This window comes from Neodiprion pinetum, chromosome 3, assembly GCF_021155775.2.
Source record: "Neodiprion pinetum isolate iyNeoPine1 chromosome 3, iyNeoPine1.2, whole genome shotgun sequence".
NCBI lineage: Eukaryota > Metazoa > Arthropoda > Insecta > Hymenoptera > Diprionidae > Neodiprion > Neodiprion pinetum.
In genome coordinates, this window is record NC_060234.1 from 451,860 (window position 1) to 467,516 (window position 15,657).

Below are 15,657 nucleotides of genomic sequence, written 5' to 3' on the forward strand. Positions count from 1 at the left end.
GTTTTCATCCGCAGTCGATCAGCATACGATACGTACAACACCTCGGTTGTAATTTATTGCAATTTTTCCAATTACACATTCGTAGTAAAAATAATTCAAGTACCTGTACTAACGAGGAAAGTATCCCAGGTCGATTTCTTCGATTTGATTTTTTTAGTAATATATTATAGCATGTAGTATATATTTTTATCTGCCATTAAAAACTTTAAGGGGGTAAAACAACCCCACCAAAGTAAGGTATGTCAAGGGGTGATTTGGCAGTTTTCTTCTTTTTTGATTGAAAAAATTATATTTTTCACTTCTCGTTACGAGACAACTTTTCCAGTCGGATTGGTTAAAAAAATGTTATGCTCTTGTGGGTGAAACTGCGAAATCGCCCCTTGACATACCTCACTTTGGAGGGTGGTTTAACCACCTTAAAGTGTTTAATGGCGGATCGAAAAAAAATACGCGTCGCTTAGTTTTTAGTATACTATAACGTGTTACAAAAGAACTCAGATCGGAGATATCGACCTGGGATACCTGCCTTGTAAGTTACGTACAACGTGTATTTCTGTATAACGTACGAATAACACAAACAGCAATCCTTGGTCCTGCGGGGACATGAAGAGGCTGTTATCGCACCTCGAAGATCGGAGCATCGTCTTCGATTCGCCGTGCAACAAATCGAGGAAAACGGGGGGCGAGAAAACGGCAGATCGAACGATGAAGAAGTTTGAAAAGATGATCGACGCGACGCGGCAACAGGATCAAAATCAGGACCGGGATCGGGAATACGGAGTCATGATGAGTCCAACGACCACGTGGATAACGGATCCGCCGCCTCCAGTGATCGGCGCTGGAAACAAATCGAAGAGCGAAACGATCATCGACCGCGACGGGTTACTTCACGCCTTAGCCGACGTTTCCCCCCTATGGATATTCGCCGTAGGCTTCTCCGTCGGCTTCGTGACCAGCATGCTCTTCACGTACATCTGGGTGACCGGCATGATCTCAGGATGCTGGAGATGCCCGAAAATACCGAGGCGCAACCTTGGCGCTACCCGCGACAACGCTTCCCAGAGGATATCGCTTCTCGGAGGTCATCCTGCCTGCCCTGGTACTCCTCCCCCACCCTACAGGGACGTCATCCTGAATTCGAGCTCCTATCCCACCGCACCCTCCGTCGTGTCGATTTGAACGAAGTTCCGCAAGAACCGATAGTTGCGCAAGCACCTATCGCGGTGTAGGAAATGGAAATCGTACGGAATCGGTTGAGAACGGCCAGTAAAGAAAATCAATTAACGTGGTACATGTATTTATAATTTCGACGATACTCTTCATCTTTGCACTCTCTCTCTCTCTCTCTCTCTCTTTTGACGAGCCGGTTGAAGTTAGTAACGTTATTGTAACGATGCGTGGTTAGGAAAAATTGTTACTTCATACCTACAGTACTGTCGATAATTTAGTAAACCACAAAAAACAACACAGATTCATATTTTGCAAAGACAGCTCGTTGAAAGTTATTCTAAAATTAAGCAATTAATGAAGTTTTCGCTGATGTTTCGTGAACGTAACGTTACCAACTTCAGCTTCGTCTCTTTTGCCCTTTCTTTGATTCGACGGAAACGAGGTACACCCTGTAGAATATAATATATTGCTCTGTAAGATTTTGTTTCGTTATACTGCATATAATATCGTAATATAATGTAATATTGTTGTAAGAAAAAATATACGTGAAAAACGAAAGTTTTGTCTTTTAAATATATCATACATAGTTACATCGCCTGTCTAACAACGTAAGGTGGTACCAACCAAAAATGTGATTTTAGTAGCAAAACGACGTGTAACTTTCTTTTTTCACCATTAGCTCGGAAAATGTTCAAAACGTATAATTCAATTGAAGTCAAAGGCTTGAAAATCTAAAAGCAAAAGGTCATATGTTAGGCAGATGCAACCTTTTTCCATTAATAAGTATGCATTAATAAAAGATCAAAACAGAAACTTGTAACCGCCATGTCTTATTTTTGCAAATGCTCTGAAAGCCATTCAAGACGCGTGGATAAATGGAAATCTGTAAAAATTCAGAAGTCTTGGAATAAAATGCTCGAAGATAAAGACAGAAGATTGTAACTGCAATTTTTTTTTCAATATGCAAACGCTTTAAAGCCTACTAGAATGCACAAAAAATTGAAACAAACAAAGTTATAGAATGAGGATGTCGATTTTCTGAACGTTGATTATCCAAATCGTCAATTTACTCTTTTGCTATTTTGCTCTTAATTAAACCGATATTCAATTTCAACGTTTCCGACCATACTTTTATGTTTCAAGCTTAGATACAAAATAAAAAGAAAGAAAAAAACAACAACATACGCCCTTTTGCTTTTTACAACAGCAAAGAGCCACAAAACGGCGCTTTCGACCTTTTGTCATTAGACACGCGACGTATATCGGTCATAATGTATAGAAATATGGTATATACGGCCTGTGCGTGTGCGTGCGTGTGTATGTAACATGTATATGTATATAGTTTCATAATCTCGAGAAGTAATTTAGAGTGAAGAAACGCTATTGCAACCGCATGCCGCGTCTTTTCTTTCATTAAACATACCATGCTGCTTGTATACCTTAAATGCAGGTGCTTATGGGCATGTAATACTGTAATTAACCGCCGATCGTGCGACGGTAGCCCATGTACATCACGACAAATTCGTCTAACGACGCGTTATAGGCATACAGATATATCTATATAAATGTATATAGGTATGTATATGTAATAGACATAACTGGTGTTACAGGCGTGGCCAGTCGAGAATATTCCAAGTGTTGTAGTCTGATTGTCAGATGAGATGGTTAATATCTAATAATATATATGTTAGAGTGGCTCACCAAAACAAGTGTTTTTATTTCAGTGCCGATGAGGTAAAAAAAAAAATCCCTTAAAAATTTTTTCTCGATCGGATAAGATTTAATATATTATAGATAAAATATTGTCGCCTACAAAAATGGTCTCTTGATATTTTTCATTTTCTTCTATATTTTCACGCAAAATAGACCGGGAGTTAAGGTGAGCATTTTTTTTACGTGTTATGTCAATGTAAAAACGAAAACTCGAAAGGGGAACCTATAAATCTTATCCGATCGAGATCAAATTTTCAGGGGATTTTTTTTTCATCATAAACAATAGTTTTACGAGGGATCCGCACTGAAAAAAAAATACATATATATATAGATGTTTATGTGTATACTACAATATTGATGCTGACGTATAATGCAATGGGGAACTACCGTGATAACGATCTACTACGGTGACTATCTTATAAACACCACGTGTGGGTTGTACGAGATGTTACGTGTGAGTTGATGCGACGTAGTGTATGAAAAAGATCAGAATATCTCGAAAACTCGTCTAGCAGCATCCCGGATGAGATAACTATACGTATGTATAATATACTTGCGGTTAATTTCCGCCACAGAGCAGCCATTGACGTATGTATCGAAATTATACGGCTAGGTACAATTATATCATCCTTAAACATCTGCGAATGCCTGAGTGCCAGTCGACTCACGTTAATGATAACGGCGCCGGTATTTCCTCATACGGTATACATGCTTAATTAACGCGCTTACGGACCTGTAAGTTTCACCACTATATCACGTTCACTGAACTGACAAAATATCAATAGCAACAACAACAACAACAACAACAACAATCGTTTCTATGATAACGTAACAGCGACGCGCTCTGTTTGCGTATTTCACCTAAACACGCTAGATTTTTATCTCTGTGTGTTTACATAGGTATATTATATACATTTAGGGAATGCCTTATTTCATTTCGACGTTGTCGTATGTATCTCCAGATATCGAAGTTCAGGTATCTGAAGCGCGAAAAAAGCGCAACAGCCCTATCCTATACGCAATTCTAAACAAAAACACTCCAAGACGTTTTCATTCGAGGCAGAAATAAAGAAATGGCATGAATTCTACGAGTTTACCTTTGGTATTTTCTAGAATCCATTCGTCCCATTTCTTTGTTTCTGCGTCAAATGGAAATGTGTTGATATTCTTTTTTTTTTTTTTACCGACGACTGACGACGTCAGTTCCTCCGTGTCCCTTTTCCCCTAGAATTCGTCATGACACCGAGTCGTCCTTCCCACTTTTCAATTCATCACGGTCTTCCTCTTTGCCGCCACCTTCTCCAGCAACAGGTTGCCAACGCATCTTGGCTCTTGATTATTCCAATTTTCATTTAACTACACTTGAATAAAATGGTCCCTAACGGACTTGACACGCCTTGCTTCAGAGGCTGGTTTCACCCCCTTAAAGAGCTTAATGGCAGATACTAAAAAAATACGTGTCGCTTAGTTTTCAGTCTACTATAACATATTACAAAAGAAGTCGAATCGGGGAGATCGACCTAGGATACCTTCCTTGTGAGAAGCCCCACCTACATACAATACGTCAACGTCGAAATCGACCAGGACACTCCTTAATTAACCATCTCCTGTGGTACGCGGTTAAAGTTAGTAAAGTTATCGCAACGAAACATTGGGGAAACCATGACTATTTTCTTATATTTACAACGACTTTCGGGATTTGAGCCTATATATTTCTTGTTTCGTTACGGCTTACTGTCAGTTAGTGCAATAATCACGATAATCTTCTTATACCCGTCTGTGCGGGACTTGACCCCCGGCTTGTCGAGTCAGAATTTAACTTTGGGTAGAACGTAAAAGCTAGACAAGGACTGTAATTGTGGAAAGCCGTGACCCAATGTATTACACGTACAAGTGCATACATGGATATAACCTACCTGTGTACACTTTCTCGCTACGTACGGTGGGAATCTCGTCGAACAAGCTACCAGGTATATGATATGCATAACCTTCGGTCGAACATGTTCACGGTGAGCTGTTTTAGGAACGTTAGGGTAAACCCTGAACTCCGCAGTCGAATGTATCGCGTATTTATACGTACCGCACGTTGTGTAATATATTGAAAATTTTCTCAAATATTTTTCACGTTTCTTTCAAGTACATTATTCATCGTCCAACGGGCGTGAAAATATACCTACATAATATAACGATATGATATATTGACATGACATTTTTCCGCCAAATGGTCGATGCCCTCTCGTTGATTAATGATACCTGTATATGTGTATTATACGTGATATTTTTTTAAGGTTGCCGCCGAGTGGGCGAAGGTCTGCCGTTCACTAAACTATGAAATACATTTTTACCGATTATTTCTCTTCTTTTGTAACCAGATACATACCTATAAGCTTTATTCAAGGTAGAAATTGTGCCTCTTCTCATTCGTCATTGATGTTCATGTCACAATTAACGTTACTAACCCCGGAGATTTGGAATTTCATTATCAATTAATTACTATACATCACCGCTGCGAGTTTTGGATAATCAGGATTGCATACCATGTACGTGGTATCAAGGCTTTGCAAAGTGATCCGTTTCACTCGCACATTGGCCTGCCTACATCACTTCCGTTTATCTGACCGACGTTGTTGACTTTTTGAAGGATTGGACTTTGATTGGAACCTTGAGGGGCGCGTTGCTTGAGAGGCCTGACTAGACGTTTATATATATATATATATTATTTTTTACATCAATGATACTCTCTTCTAATCGACTGCAAGGGAGCAACGTACGGATAAACCGATCATCAAGGAGGTTCGGTGTCGTTTTCTCGGCCTTAAATACATGTACTATCTAGCTACGGCGCGCGGTATCAAAAGCCTATGATCAAACTGCTTGCTTTTGTCATTGGGTTGAGGATAGCGTGACAGTAGTCACGTTGGCGAAAAATTATACGGAAGAATGAAGAATAAAATTGTTTTCTACTGACTACACGAATTTCATTGATCACAGGAATATCGAGGAAAAGCATGTTATTGTACCTATAATATAATAGCCAATGAAATAGGAGTGAATAAAAATTCACATTAAAATCGTGTCGTTATATTTTTATAGATAAATATACAGCCAAGGTTGGGTGAACTACGATGTTGAACTGTTTTTCGTACACGATTTCTCACGTATTTTCTTCATTTATACAAACATATAACTATGTATACGTATGCGGCAATTAGTGTCCCAATTAGTTTCCGAGTAGAGGCTTCGAATATCGATATCCAGATACGACGCGCGACGCGCAATCAATTGTAAGGGTGCAGGTTGGAATCGAAAGTTTAACGATTCGTTAAACCAGGTATTATCAAAGAAGATAATATCTCATTTCAGTTTTCAGAAAGAAGTAACATATTAATTGGTTATTTATCCTCGTTCGAAGCGTCGTTATGGCTGACGATTAGTTAGGAAGTTAGGGTTTAATTACTTTTGATAAGTCAAATGTCGAGTTTTTGTTTATATTCTTTTCAAACGTTTATTCACACGCAAGTAAAGCTGATGATTATATGATTGAATTTTACTGTAAGTGAAACTTTTTATTTTCATTATTATTAATTGTCTTTTTTATACCTCTTTTTTCAGGATTTGCAAGTGCTTCCTGGTTTCCTTATTTTATTTTTTTTTTTTTTTATTCATTCTTCATTCAGAACGTTCCTTGGAATCGTTTTTACATACTTTGAATTTGACAAGAAATTTATAACCAGACATGCTACTACCGAATGCAATAAATTTTCGAACTATATATATAATTTCAGTATGCACGTAAATTATACGTCTGTCCATCGATCCAAAACGCAGAGTATTTTTGTAGTCATGTATGTCACGTAGCGCATAAAATCACGAGGTTGAAGTTAGTAACATCACCATAACGATGCGTGTTCATTAAAAATAGTCATTCCGCACATTTAAAATCGTGTAAATTTAGTAAAGCATAATAAAGAAAACATACTGATACTCCGACAAGCGATCTTTCCAAAAGTTATTCTAAAGTTGCCCAATAACGAATATTTCTCCAATACTTCCTTACGTTAACGTAACTAATTTCGACCTCTGATAAGATCTTACTAGGTTTGACGCTTGTGCTTTAAATTCATTGATATTGCCCGTAATGGTAATGTCTATTCAGCGTCTTCGCGTCTGTATTCACGCCTCTTTTATTCGTGTCATCAATCTACCGTGTTTTCTTTGTACGTATTCGTGTATTTACGCAGCAGCAATCGGGTTTGATAAAGCGAAACAAGCTGGAAAGCTGTTTCCCGACAAAAGGTATTAATTTTTTTTTTTTGTAGTCCCAACTGATTCGAAACCTTTTCTAATTAATTATTCATCGTCACTCGGTGGTACAACAGCTTCCACCCGTTGTATCTATGCCCATATATAGGAACAAAAATGAATGGCTTTCTTCATGGCCGACCTCAAAAACACAAAGAGTTAATCTTCGGGTGACTGACGTGCAAACTCTGATTATCACCATTGCATCACTTTAATGATATATCCACGAGTGGGAAATGATAATGTAGTCGAGGAACCGCAGAGTTACAAGCCATCGATATACGTATTAGGAATTCCGACATTTGAATCCGGCAGTTTTCGATTGAAAATTTGTTTTTCTCGTGTAAGCCATAAATTCTTTACGTGGAAAAATTTACGGTCATATTCTTATAGAGTCCGGTATTCCAAACAGTTAACTCGTGCGTAACGCAGGTGGATGAAAAGAGTTTAGCTATTCCCATATTTTGTTTTCGTTGAAAAAAAGAATACCTGCACGGTTTAGGTAAATATATTTATTACTGTCGTAACATACGTAATATTATTGCAAATACGATACACTAAATCATTATACATGAACTCCTGCTAATATTATACAGCGAAACTTGTCGAACAAGTCTAATACATCATTTAATAATCAAGTAGCAAAATAACGATTGATATAAAATCCACTGTCGGACGAATAAACGAATTTAATGATTATGCAGTTTAATAAATTAGCATGTTCGTCATAGGCCCGAATTAGTTATACAGATATGACAAAAATATTTTGAAATAATCGTAATCGCGAGGAGAACCCACTAATCGGTAAAGTAGATCAATACTTAATCATTCACAATATTTACAACGAATCAGTTCCTTGACCCTTGGAAGAAACAACATTGTTCCGATGGTTACAAAACATACAATTACTGTGTACATTTTTATTTTTGTTATTACCTATGTAACCAGTACAATATAGACATTCTCAGGCAAACTATTATTACTGAGATGCAGCCATGTTGCTCATATTCATCGATTGCGGTAATTGCCTTATTTTTTTACAACCAATAGCTTTAGCAACTCTGTTTACCGTATCCTCGGAATATCGTGAACCTTTTAAGCTAGTCACGACGCTGGCGTCTTCGCGAAAATTCGCTACCTTCAAGCTGGTCGGTAGGCTCATCTTAATCTCTTCGACGATACCATTCTCAATGTCCAATGTCAATGTCAGCTCGTGCACCTCTCCGTGTATCGTTGACAGCTCCAGTTGTTGGGTTACGCTGAATTTCGGTGTCTTTCCGAAAGTCCATTCCCACGAAGCAAATTCGTCGCGTAGCATTGTTATACCTGAAAGGGAGATAAATTTTGCCCGTCTATATTATTTTCATAAGATCAAGATTAAGGGATTGCCGTGATTTTTCGTCCAAGACGAATACATACTTATATAGCGTCAGGTGGCGATATCTGTCATTTATTAACAATAAGATTTCACAAGATAAAGTAGAATTTTGGTAATAGGCAATTCAGTGTTTCGCTTGTTATGTGCTGTGATATATTTAACTTGTCTTTATTTGAGAAACAACCGGCAACTCTATCTTTCAATTTTCTGTTATTGCCTACTTTAGACCACATTGGTTGGCTCGCAATACCCAAGAAATTATTGTTATATAAAGTTGAAACGAATTTGTTGGCCCAGCAGCATTAATGTATGAGGAGCTTGATACTCTAAAGATCCGTTTGCCTGCCAGTTTCATTCGTGATAAGGAAAACTTGAGATTCCGTTGTACCTGGAAACCAATCCTCAGTGGGATTGATCATCTGAAACCCTTTTTGTTGCTGTACCAGATCTTGGCCCCCATCCTCTAAGGTCACTGCTCGCGTTCTGAGATATTCCCAGCCTATAGCGCTGAGTAAGTTATCTGGATGAATGTGCATGTTGATGTCGGTTAAATTCTTCACAAAAGAACGGACAGACTCTGTCGCGTTTGTTGTTATTCCTTTCTGCAACCAAGTAATAAACGATATAAAAGATTGTTACAAAGTAAATTATAGTAACAGGCAAATACCTGTAATGGAATTTGGAATTTCACTCAGGACATAAAGCATGAGAATCATAAAAATGAGCAATAAACACGACCAAGATTTCTAACTAGTCGACGAACATTTTTTCATTGTAGGACAATTTAGGTAAGATCTCGCCAACGCAATAACAATCATTCCAAGTCTTCCACATTCCCGCATCATAGACCACCTCGAATTTGTAACATCAGCTTTTCACCGAGAATATGGAAATGTAACAATTTGTTAGCAAAGGCTCAACAACATTAGCACTTGGAAGGCATTGTAATTTATAAAGCAGAACTACAACTGTGTTTACTTAAGTAGAGACAAAACAGTGTAAAGATAACATATGCGTACGTGATAAATTGTAATCGCAGCACACTTTTTTCCACTTTTATTTCATTTTCTGACCGAAAGTTTCACCACGGTCTAGACACAGGATCATGTTGTTTATTCAACGGTCTTTGCAAGTTCAGAGATAAACATCTAACAGCTGTTCGTAGGTCTAATTATTCTTTCGTGTATTATGTAAGACTTGACTAATTTTAAGAGCAGAGTTGCGTACATACATAGCAAGAATTATTACAAAGTATCATTATACATAATGTACCAACTACAAGTTGACCCTTTACGTAAACCGACTGTTGATTTTACACTTGGAGTCAGAAAATATTTTTAAAATATGCCTGTGAAGGCAATTCAACCTTGTATATAAATAGAGTACGAGTTTTCTCAACCACTTTTAACACTAAAAAAGATGAAATTAATATTGAGAGATTGATCAATCACAATACCCCTGAAGGAATAGATTCACATTCAACGAAACCCAGATCAAGTAAATCAAATTTTCTTTAAACATCTAGAAATTTTACTTGAAAGATATAACAAATCGTGATTAGATCAGCTTGAACGGTGTAGCAGATATTTTTGTGACGAAGTGAAACGTGAGGCGCTCGCTTTTGAATCCATTCAGTTTTATTTCGGTTGTTTCTAGAATTCTATGAGCACAAATAGCTTTGGCCTGCATATCTACTATGAAATAGTTGCGGGATTCTAAACCTGCTCTGCGTCGTTACGATAGAACACAATAATCAGTGGGTCAGAGTTTATTGATAATGTATGTGATGTTATGAAGAATATGTTCTTTGCTGAGAAAGTCAATAAGAAGCTGCGAGTAGTAGGATTTCTTAAAAACTCTTGACTGCAAATATCAATATAAATTATTGCAACTGGTATTTGTCCTCAACAATTTGCACATATTTGTTATAAATTAAATATTTTAATATTAATTTTACCTCTTTTTTCTCAAGGGCCAAACTCAAGTTGGGCTTGTTCACGTTCACCAGCAATGTACAATGGTGATAAGCATTAGGCCTTCCCAGTTTGGCAGCGGAGCCAGAAACCTGCTAAAATAATTTTGGGAATGAAACAGGGAAACATAAATAATTGGAAAAAACATAGCTATAGCTGTTTATAGTTTCGAAATGGAAAAGAAATGGGTATAAATCGAGGGTCAGAATTAGCTGCTGAAAAAATCTTCCATATAAGAACTTCCAATTATATACAAAGATGTAGCGAATGATATATGTTTTTCATTTATTTAGGCTTTTTTGTTTCCAGCCAAAAGTATCGTACCTTGAATTCACCGTCAACGACGACATCCTCGCGCTTGTTAACGTTAGCCTTGATGCCCCACTGTCTGTACAATGCTCTGCAAATGACATCCAGGTTGTAACGGCGATTGTACCGTTGACGCGGGGTGAAAAAGGACAAATTAAGATTGCCCATATCGTGGTAAACCGTGCCACCTCCGCTGTTGCGTCTTGCCAAAGATATTCCATTTTCGTCTATCGCTGCCATGTTGGACTCCAGCCAAGGATTTTGATGCCTCCCTACGACTACACATGGCTCGTTTCTCCATAAAAGTAGTATGTGATTATCGGCGAAGTCATAGTTGCGATAGAACCAATCCTCTAGGGCTAGATTTGTGAATATATCGGTGGACTGCGAAATGTATACAGATTTTCGTATCGCATCTTCGGAAATGTCATTCCCAGATTGAGTAGAAGCGCAACGAACCGACGAGCCGCAAACGTTGATCAAGTTACCGACCAGCCTCACAGATCTTGCAGCGGCAGCTCCGTTTTTTATGACGAAGCTCATGTTTGTTTCTTTGTCCGAATTTCTCTTACACCAATACTCTTTATTATTATTTACTTAGACTTGATCACGTGTCAGGTTGTACTTATAAATATCTTCTTTATGTTGTATCAATTATTGACTTGTTTATTTGTTTGTTTATTTATTTATTTATTTGTTTATTTATTTATATATTTTCAGTCTTTTTGGGCTTTAGATCAGCTTAGTCTTTGAGGGGTTGTACGAGTACAGTGTATTTATATGATTTGCTGGCGTTCACAGCGATGAATCCAAGGTCCGCGCAGAGATGTAGGATGGATGATTGGGGCAGTGATGATGGATTTGCGCAGACCTAGCAGCCGCAGGGCGCAGGTGATACGTCCGACTGGGTGGCCGTTATTGCGATCAGGTAATCATGCAGGGCTATGGTTTGGTGCAGCCACTTCCAGGTTTGGTCCAACGTATTGATACGGTACCTGATACCCAGACAGTCTCGGCAATCCTTTTGCATTCCTCCGTGTGCTGACAGATTGAAGGTAGGAAGCAACGAAGCGTCGGTAGGAACTCCTTAATTCGATAGATCGATCCGCGATCTGTGACGAGCGCCGGCGTCAATCTCCCAGGAATCCCAGAATAACGCTCCTCGGGCTTTGCGTGAAGAACCAAGTTCCTCTTTGTCGTTTAGAACGTGGATTTTCTGCCGTCGGCAGATTCGCTCCTTGCTTTTCGAACTCTCACATGTATAATGTATTCTCAGCTCCTCTCGATCTCCGTTATATTAACCAGCCCTGTGGGCGGAGCCGTTTAAAGAGGTTATCTAGGTTCGCTCGTGGAGCACGAACACAGGGCGCAAAGTGCAGCTGATTTGCGCGTGGCCGCTGCGCAACCGCAATGGGAATCTGCGTTCGACTCTGCTTCATTTTTTATGCCATTCGACAACGCGGCGCGTTCGAACACCCCGCGGATGATTACCAGTGTTGCCAGATTGCTGTCGCCCTAATCTCCCAGGATAACTTTAAAATTCTCCGAGATTCTCCTAAATCTTGCTAAAATTTTTAACCGACAAAACGACCTTAAACGATGTTCGCACAATACGACGTGTATAATTGGTACGTAGAAATAAAATCCACTTTTCGGTATAAGCTGCCCGCTCTATCTGAAATGCTCAACCCTACCAGCAATTCTGGCATTTGCTATACCGACAGAACTTGTCTTTCGCTCACCGTACTTGTCGCACAGAATAATAACAAACAAAGGCAGTAAAAACTGCAAAGTTGACGAGCGAATCCTCGATATTTTTTCTTCATGTTTTTTTCTCCGGAAGCTTTCAATTCCTCCAAAATTTAGGAGGAGTTCTCCTAATTTGGCAACACTGCGCGGAACTTTCGCGGGGGGCTCAACTCCGTGGTGCGGGAACCAAATGCGTGCCAAAGGCCACAGAGACGAGCGCATGCAACGCGATAAAATGAGACAGCTACACGTCCGTCTATGTAAATTGCGATACTGTCTACCCCGGTAATCTCTCGCAATTTACCATGCGTACAAATGTTTACATGCAACGAGATTCTTCGGTGTACATATACGCGTATATTTTTATCTTCTTCGTTTCTACATCTCTTATCTACATATAATATGTATACAATAAAAATGTCTATCTGTCCGTATGTTCGCTTATAACTCCAAAAGTTAGTGAACCAGTTTTGATTCTTTTTTTCTGTAGGTAGGTGTAACGTTTGGGTAGGTTTTAGGCTGTATGTCGTCACAACGAGATCAATACTTTTGACGATATAACGATATTTGCAAGTCAAGTCGGAAGAGGATCACACACTTGTGCGAACGCCGAACGAACTCTGACAGACAGAAGAAATTCATGATCAAGAGTTTCCAACGTCTCGGCTCAAAAAGTCTAATAATTTTGTCACGATAAGCATTTGAAAATATTAGCGAACGGAGCCGCGCGCGACGGGCTGCTAGTATTAAACATGTATTAAACATGCATACGTACTACCTTTAAAGAAAGATTTACCTATTCTGCAGCTGATTTTTATAATAATTATACATCATTTTCAAGTATAGGAGTATAACTTTATCCCTTCCACCAGCCTGATTTTATCTAAACTTTGCATACAGTATAGGTACAATCAAAATGTAACAGATTGTAATTTAATGGAGGGATACCATAATCGCGGGGTGTTACGGAATATCATCGGGTACCCGACTGCTAGTGCGTTATCACCGCTAGCCTTTTCTTCTGTATCGTTTCGCCCCATCCTCATTCGGATTTTTTTTTTTTTTTTTTGCCATGTTTTGTTTTACTACTGATGTTTTCGCCTCGATGTGATGAGGAAGCGTTGATTCAGATCATGCTCAAAATTCGTGTTGATTGGTGTTGTCTGAGGTGAGTTTCATAGCCGTTATCCTGTAGGTGAAAAACTATATCAATTACGTTTCTCGCTGCGCTATGAGTTGTATGCATTTGCAACGATTTTCTACGTGTTTTTAGGGAAATCGGGACATTTAGCGTCAAAAAATTGTTTTCGTAAAAAATAATAAATATGCATATTTTGTCATAAAAACTTGTAGATTTTCAGGAAAATTTCTACCTTTTCAGTAAAAATTCTACAAGCTGGTAGAACTATTAACGAAAGTTGACAATTCCTTACGAAAAACTACGCATATTTACAATTTTGTAAAAAATAATATATTGTTACAACGGGGGGAGTCGCTAATAAATTACGAGACGGCTCGTGATCTGGCAATGCTACACGTGAAAGCCGTTCTATATCCTGGCTAAGAGATGCGAGGTCTTCGTCTCGTCCTTGTCTCCTAGTCTGTAATTGAGCCGTGTACAGTTTCGTCAAGTGGTCATTTCCGTATCTTAACTTTAGTGCAGAACTAAGTTTTTCGTAATCGGAAATTTCTTCTTCAGACAATGCCGTTAAAACATTCAGAGCCGGCGTCCGAAGACAAGAAGCAAGGCTGTGGGCCCTCATGGCGGAGTCCCACTGACTATGTTTAGCAATTGTATTAAATTGACGTTCATACTCCGCCCATGGAATCTTTCCATCAAAAATTGGCGGTTTCAAAGGACAAAAGGATTTCTCATTAATCTGAGAAGTAACCCCAGGAAGTCTCAAATTATTTAATTGACTCAAATTAGAGTATTGAGGCTGAACCTGAGACAGAGGCTCGGAAAAATCAACCTCATTGTTTACTCTATTTCTACAAACTGGGGATTCAACTACTCCCCTAGTAAAAGGCACAGACCTTGAATCTCGAACATCCTGGATTCGCCCTGGATGTCGGATCTCTTGAACAACGGGAACAGGAACAGGCGAGGGAACAGGAGAGGGAACAGGAGTAGCGACTCTAGAACCCTGTGGTGTAACAGCCGGTCCTCCAACTCCACTCATTTGATGAACGGATTGAAGGGCCGCCACAGTCGTCCGAAGAAGGTCTTGCAGATTAGTTTCTGAACGCTCTCGAGCCTCCCCTTCTCGCCTCCGTTGCTCTTGTTGCTCTTGAAGCAGCTGGATTAGTTGTTGCTGTTGTTGAGCAGCAACTTCTTGTTGTTGTCTTGCTGCTTCTTGTTGTTGTGTTAAGATCTTTAATAGATCAAGTTGAGAGACCGTCGAAGGAGTTAAAAGAAGGTCCACAGAAGGTGTTGAAATTTCTTCTGGAACCCTCGGATTTTCTATGAGAGAAGATTCTTCTCCACTTTCTCTTCGACGTGAGCGCGTCATACGACTACTACTCATTGTTTATTACACGCACTGAATCGACTTAATTAACAAGAACTCAAGATCCCGCTTCTGACACCAATGTAACGTTTTAGGCGCTACGTTAATAAAATATGGATCCGCGAGTTTACTTATCAAGTCGAAGAAATCAAGAGCGTGAATAACATTAATGCAAGATACGTGTTTCTCGTTTAAAGTCTGAAACAAGACTGTTTTTACAATAATATCGGTTGGCGCAGCAACCTTATTCTTTTTAAAGACATAAGAGGTTTATAAACGTCTTTTATCTATGCTGACTACTAGATCATTAAAGAGGGGGCAAAACGGGTGATTTCACCCTTTGTAACAATATGTTCCAATTTCTGCAAAAATTCGTAGTAGTTGAAATTTTCACCAGGGTACCACGTACTGTAGAACAAGAGGCAATACGCTTTAATTAACGAAGATACGATCCTCATTGCTGATTGCAGAGATTTTACTCCGTGCTCGGTTCATCTGATATCCTACACATAAGTATGTGCGCATCGATGTACGCGAAAAGTGATTAATTCCC

General features: G+C 39.0%; 3 protein-coding genes across 8 annotated transcripts in view; 1 reads left to right on the top strand and 2 right to left on the bottom strand.

Annotated features, from left to right (window-relative positions):
* The window catches only part of LOC124213543 (leucine-rich repeat and transmembrane domain-containing protein 2), a 29,151-nt gene extending 26,075 nt beyond the window's left edge, over positions 1–3,076 (top strand). For 2 of the 4 annotated variants that reach the window (XM_046614937.2, XM_046614936.2), the window contains exon 4: positions 582–3,075. In XM_046614937.2, the coding sequence (XP_046470893.1) occupies positions 582–1,179 (598 nt within the window). In that variant the 3' untranslated portion in view covers positions 1,180–3,075. Of the gene's footprint in view, positions 1–581 lie in introns of all 4 variants that reach the window. The other 2 variants (XM_046614938.2, XM_046614935.2) reach the window with 2 other exon arrangements.
* A 4,606-nt stretch (positions 3,077–7,682) lies between these two features.
* On the bottom strand, positions 7,683–11,719 carry Lipt1 (Lipoyltransferase 1). 2 transcript variants are annotated; one of them, XM_046614940.2, is made up of 4 exons: positions 10,861–11,719; positions 10,521–10,628; positions 8,952–9,165; positions 7,683–8,511 (listed from the first exon to the last, which is right to left on the bottom strand). In XM_046614940.2, the coding sequence occupies exons 1-4, from the start codon at positions 11,386–11,388 to the stop codon at positions 8,165–8,167; spliced, it is 1,197 nt and encodes a 398-aa protein (XP_046470896.1). In that variant the 5' UTR covers positions 11,389–11,719; the 3' UTR covers positions 7,683–8,164. The 2 variants fall into 2 exon arrangements, with proteins under 2 accessions (XP_046470896.1, XP_046470895.1); XM_046614939.2 differs by having other exon boundaries at positions 10,521–10,631.
* Positions 11,720–13,608: 1,889 nt separating this feature from the next.
* On the bottom strand, positions 13,609–15,651 carry LOC124213549 (TATA-box-binding protein-like). Of its 2 annotated transcripts, none has more exons than XR_006881897.2 (2): positions 15,514–15,651; positions 13,609–13,783 (listed from the first exon to the last, which is right to left on the bottom strand). XR_006881897.2 is itself a non-coding variant. In XM_069134776.1 (2 exons), the coding sequence occupies exons 1-2, from the start codon at positions 15,120–15,122 to the stop codon at positions 13,732–13,734; spliced, it is 543 nt and encodes a 180-aa protein (XP_068990877.1). In that variant the 5' UTR covers positions 15,123–15,282; the 3' UTR covers positions 13,609–13,731. The 2 variants fall into 2 exon arrangements, 1 of the variants encoding a protein (XP_068990877.1); XM_069134776.1 differs by lacking the exon at positions 15,514–15,651 and adding an exon at positions 14,632–15,282.
* Between the last annotated feature and the right edge of the window lie 6 nt (positions 15,652–15,657).

What these genes read in the sequence shown, in the direction of transcription:
- LOC124213549 (XM_069134776.1), bottom strand. Translation starts at nt 15,122, where the DNA reads ATGAGTAGTAGTCGTATGACGCGCTCACGTCGAAGAGAAAGTGGAGAA. An exon ending in CAGGATGTTCGAGATTCAAG is followed by an intron (nt 13,784 to 14,631) that starts GTCTGTGCCTTT and finishes TTTCACCTACAG; the next exon opens with GATAACGGCTATGAAACTCA.
- Lipt1 (XM_046614939.2), bottom strand. Translation starts at nt 11,388, where the DNA reads ATGAGCTTCGTCATAAAAAACGGAGCTGCCGCTGCAAGATCTGTGAGG. An exon ending in TGGCCCTTGAGAAAAAAGAG is followed by an intron (nt 9,166 to 10,520) that starts GTAAAATTAATA and finishes ACTTGGTTGCAG; the next exon opens with AAAGGAATAACAACAAACGC. An exon ending in CACTGAGGATTGGTTTCCAG is followed by an intron (nt 8,512 to 8,951) that starts GTACAACGGAAT and finishes TCTCCCTTTCAG; the next exon opens with GTATAACAATGCTACGCGAC.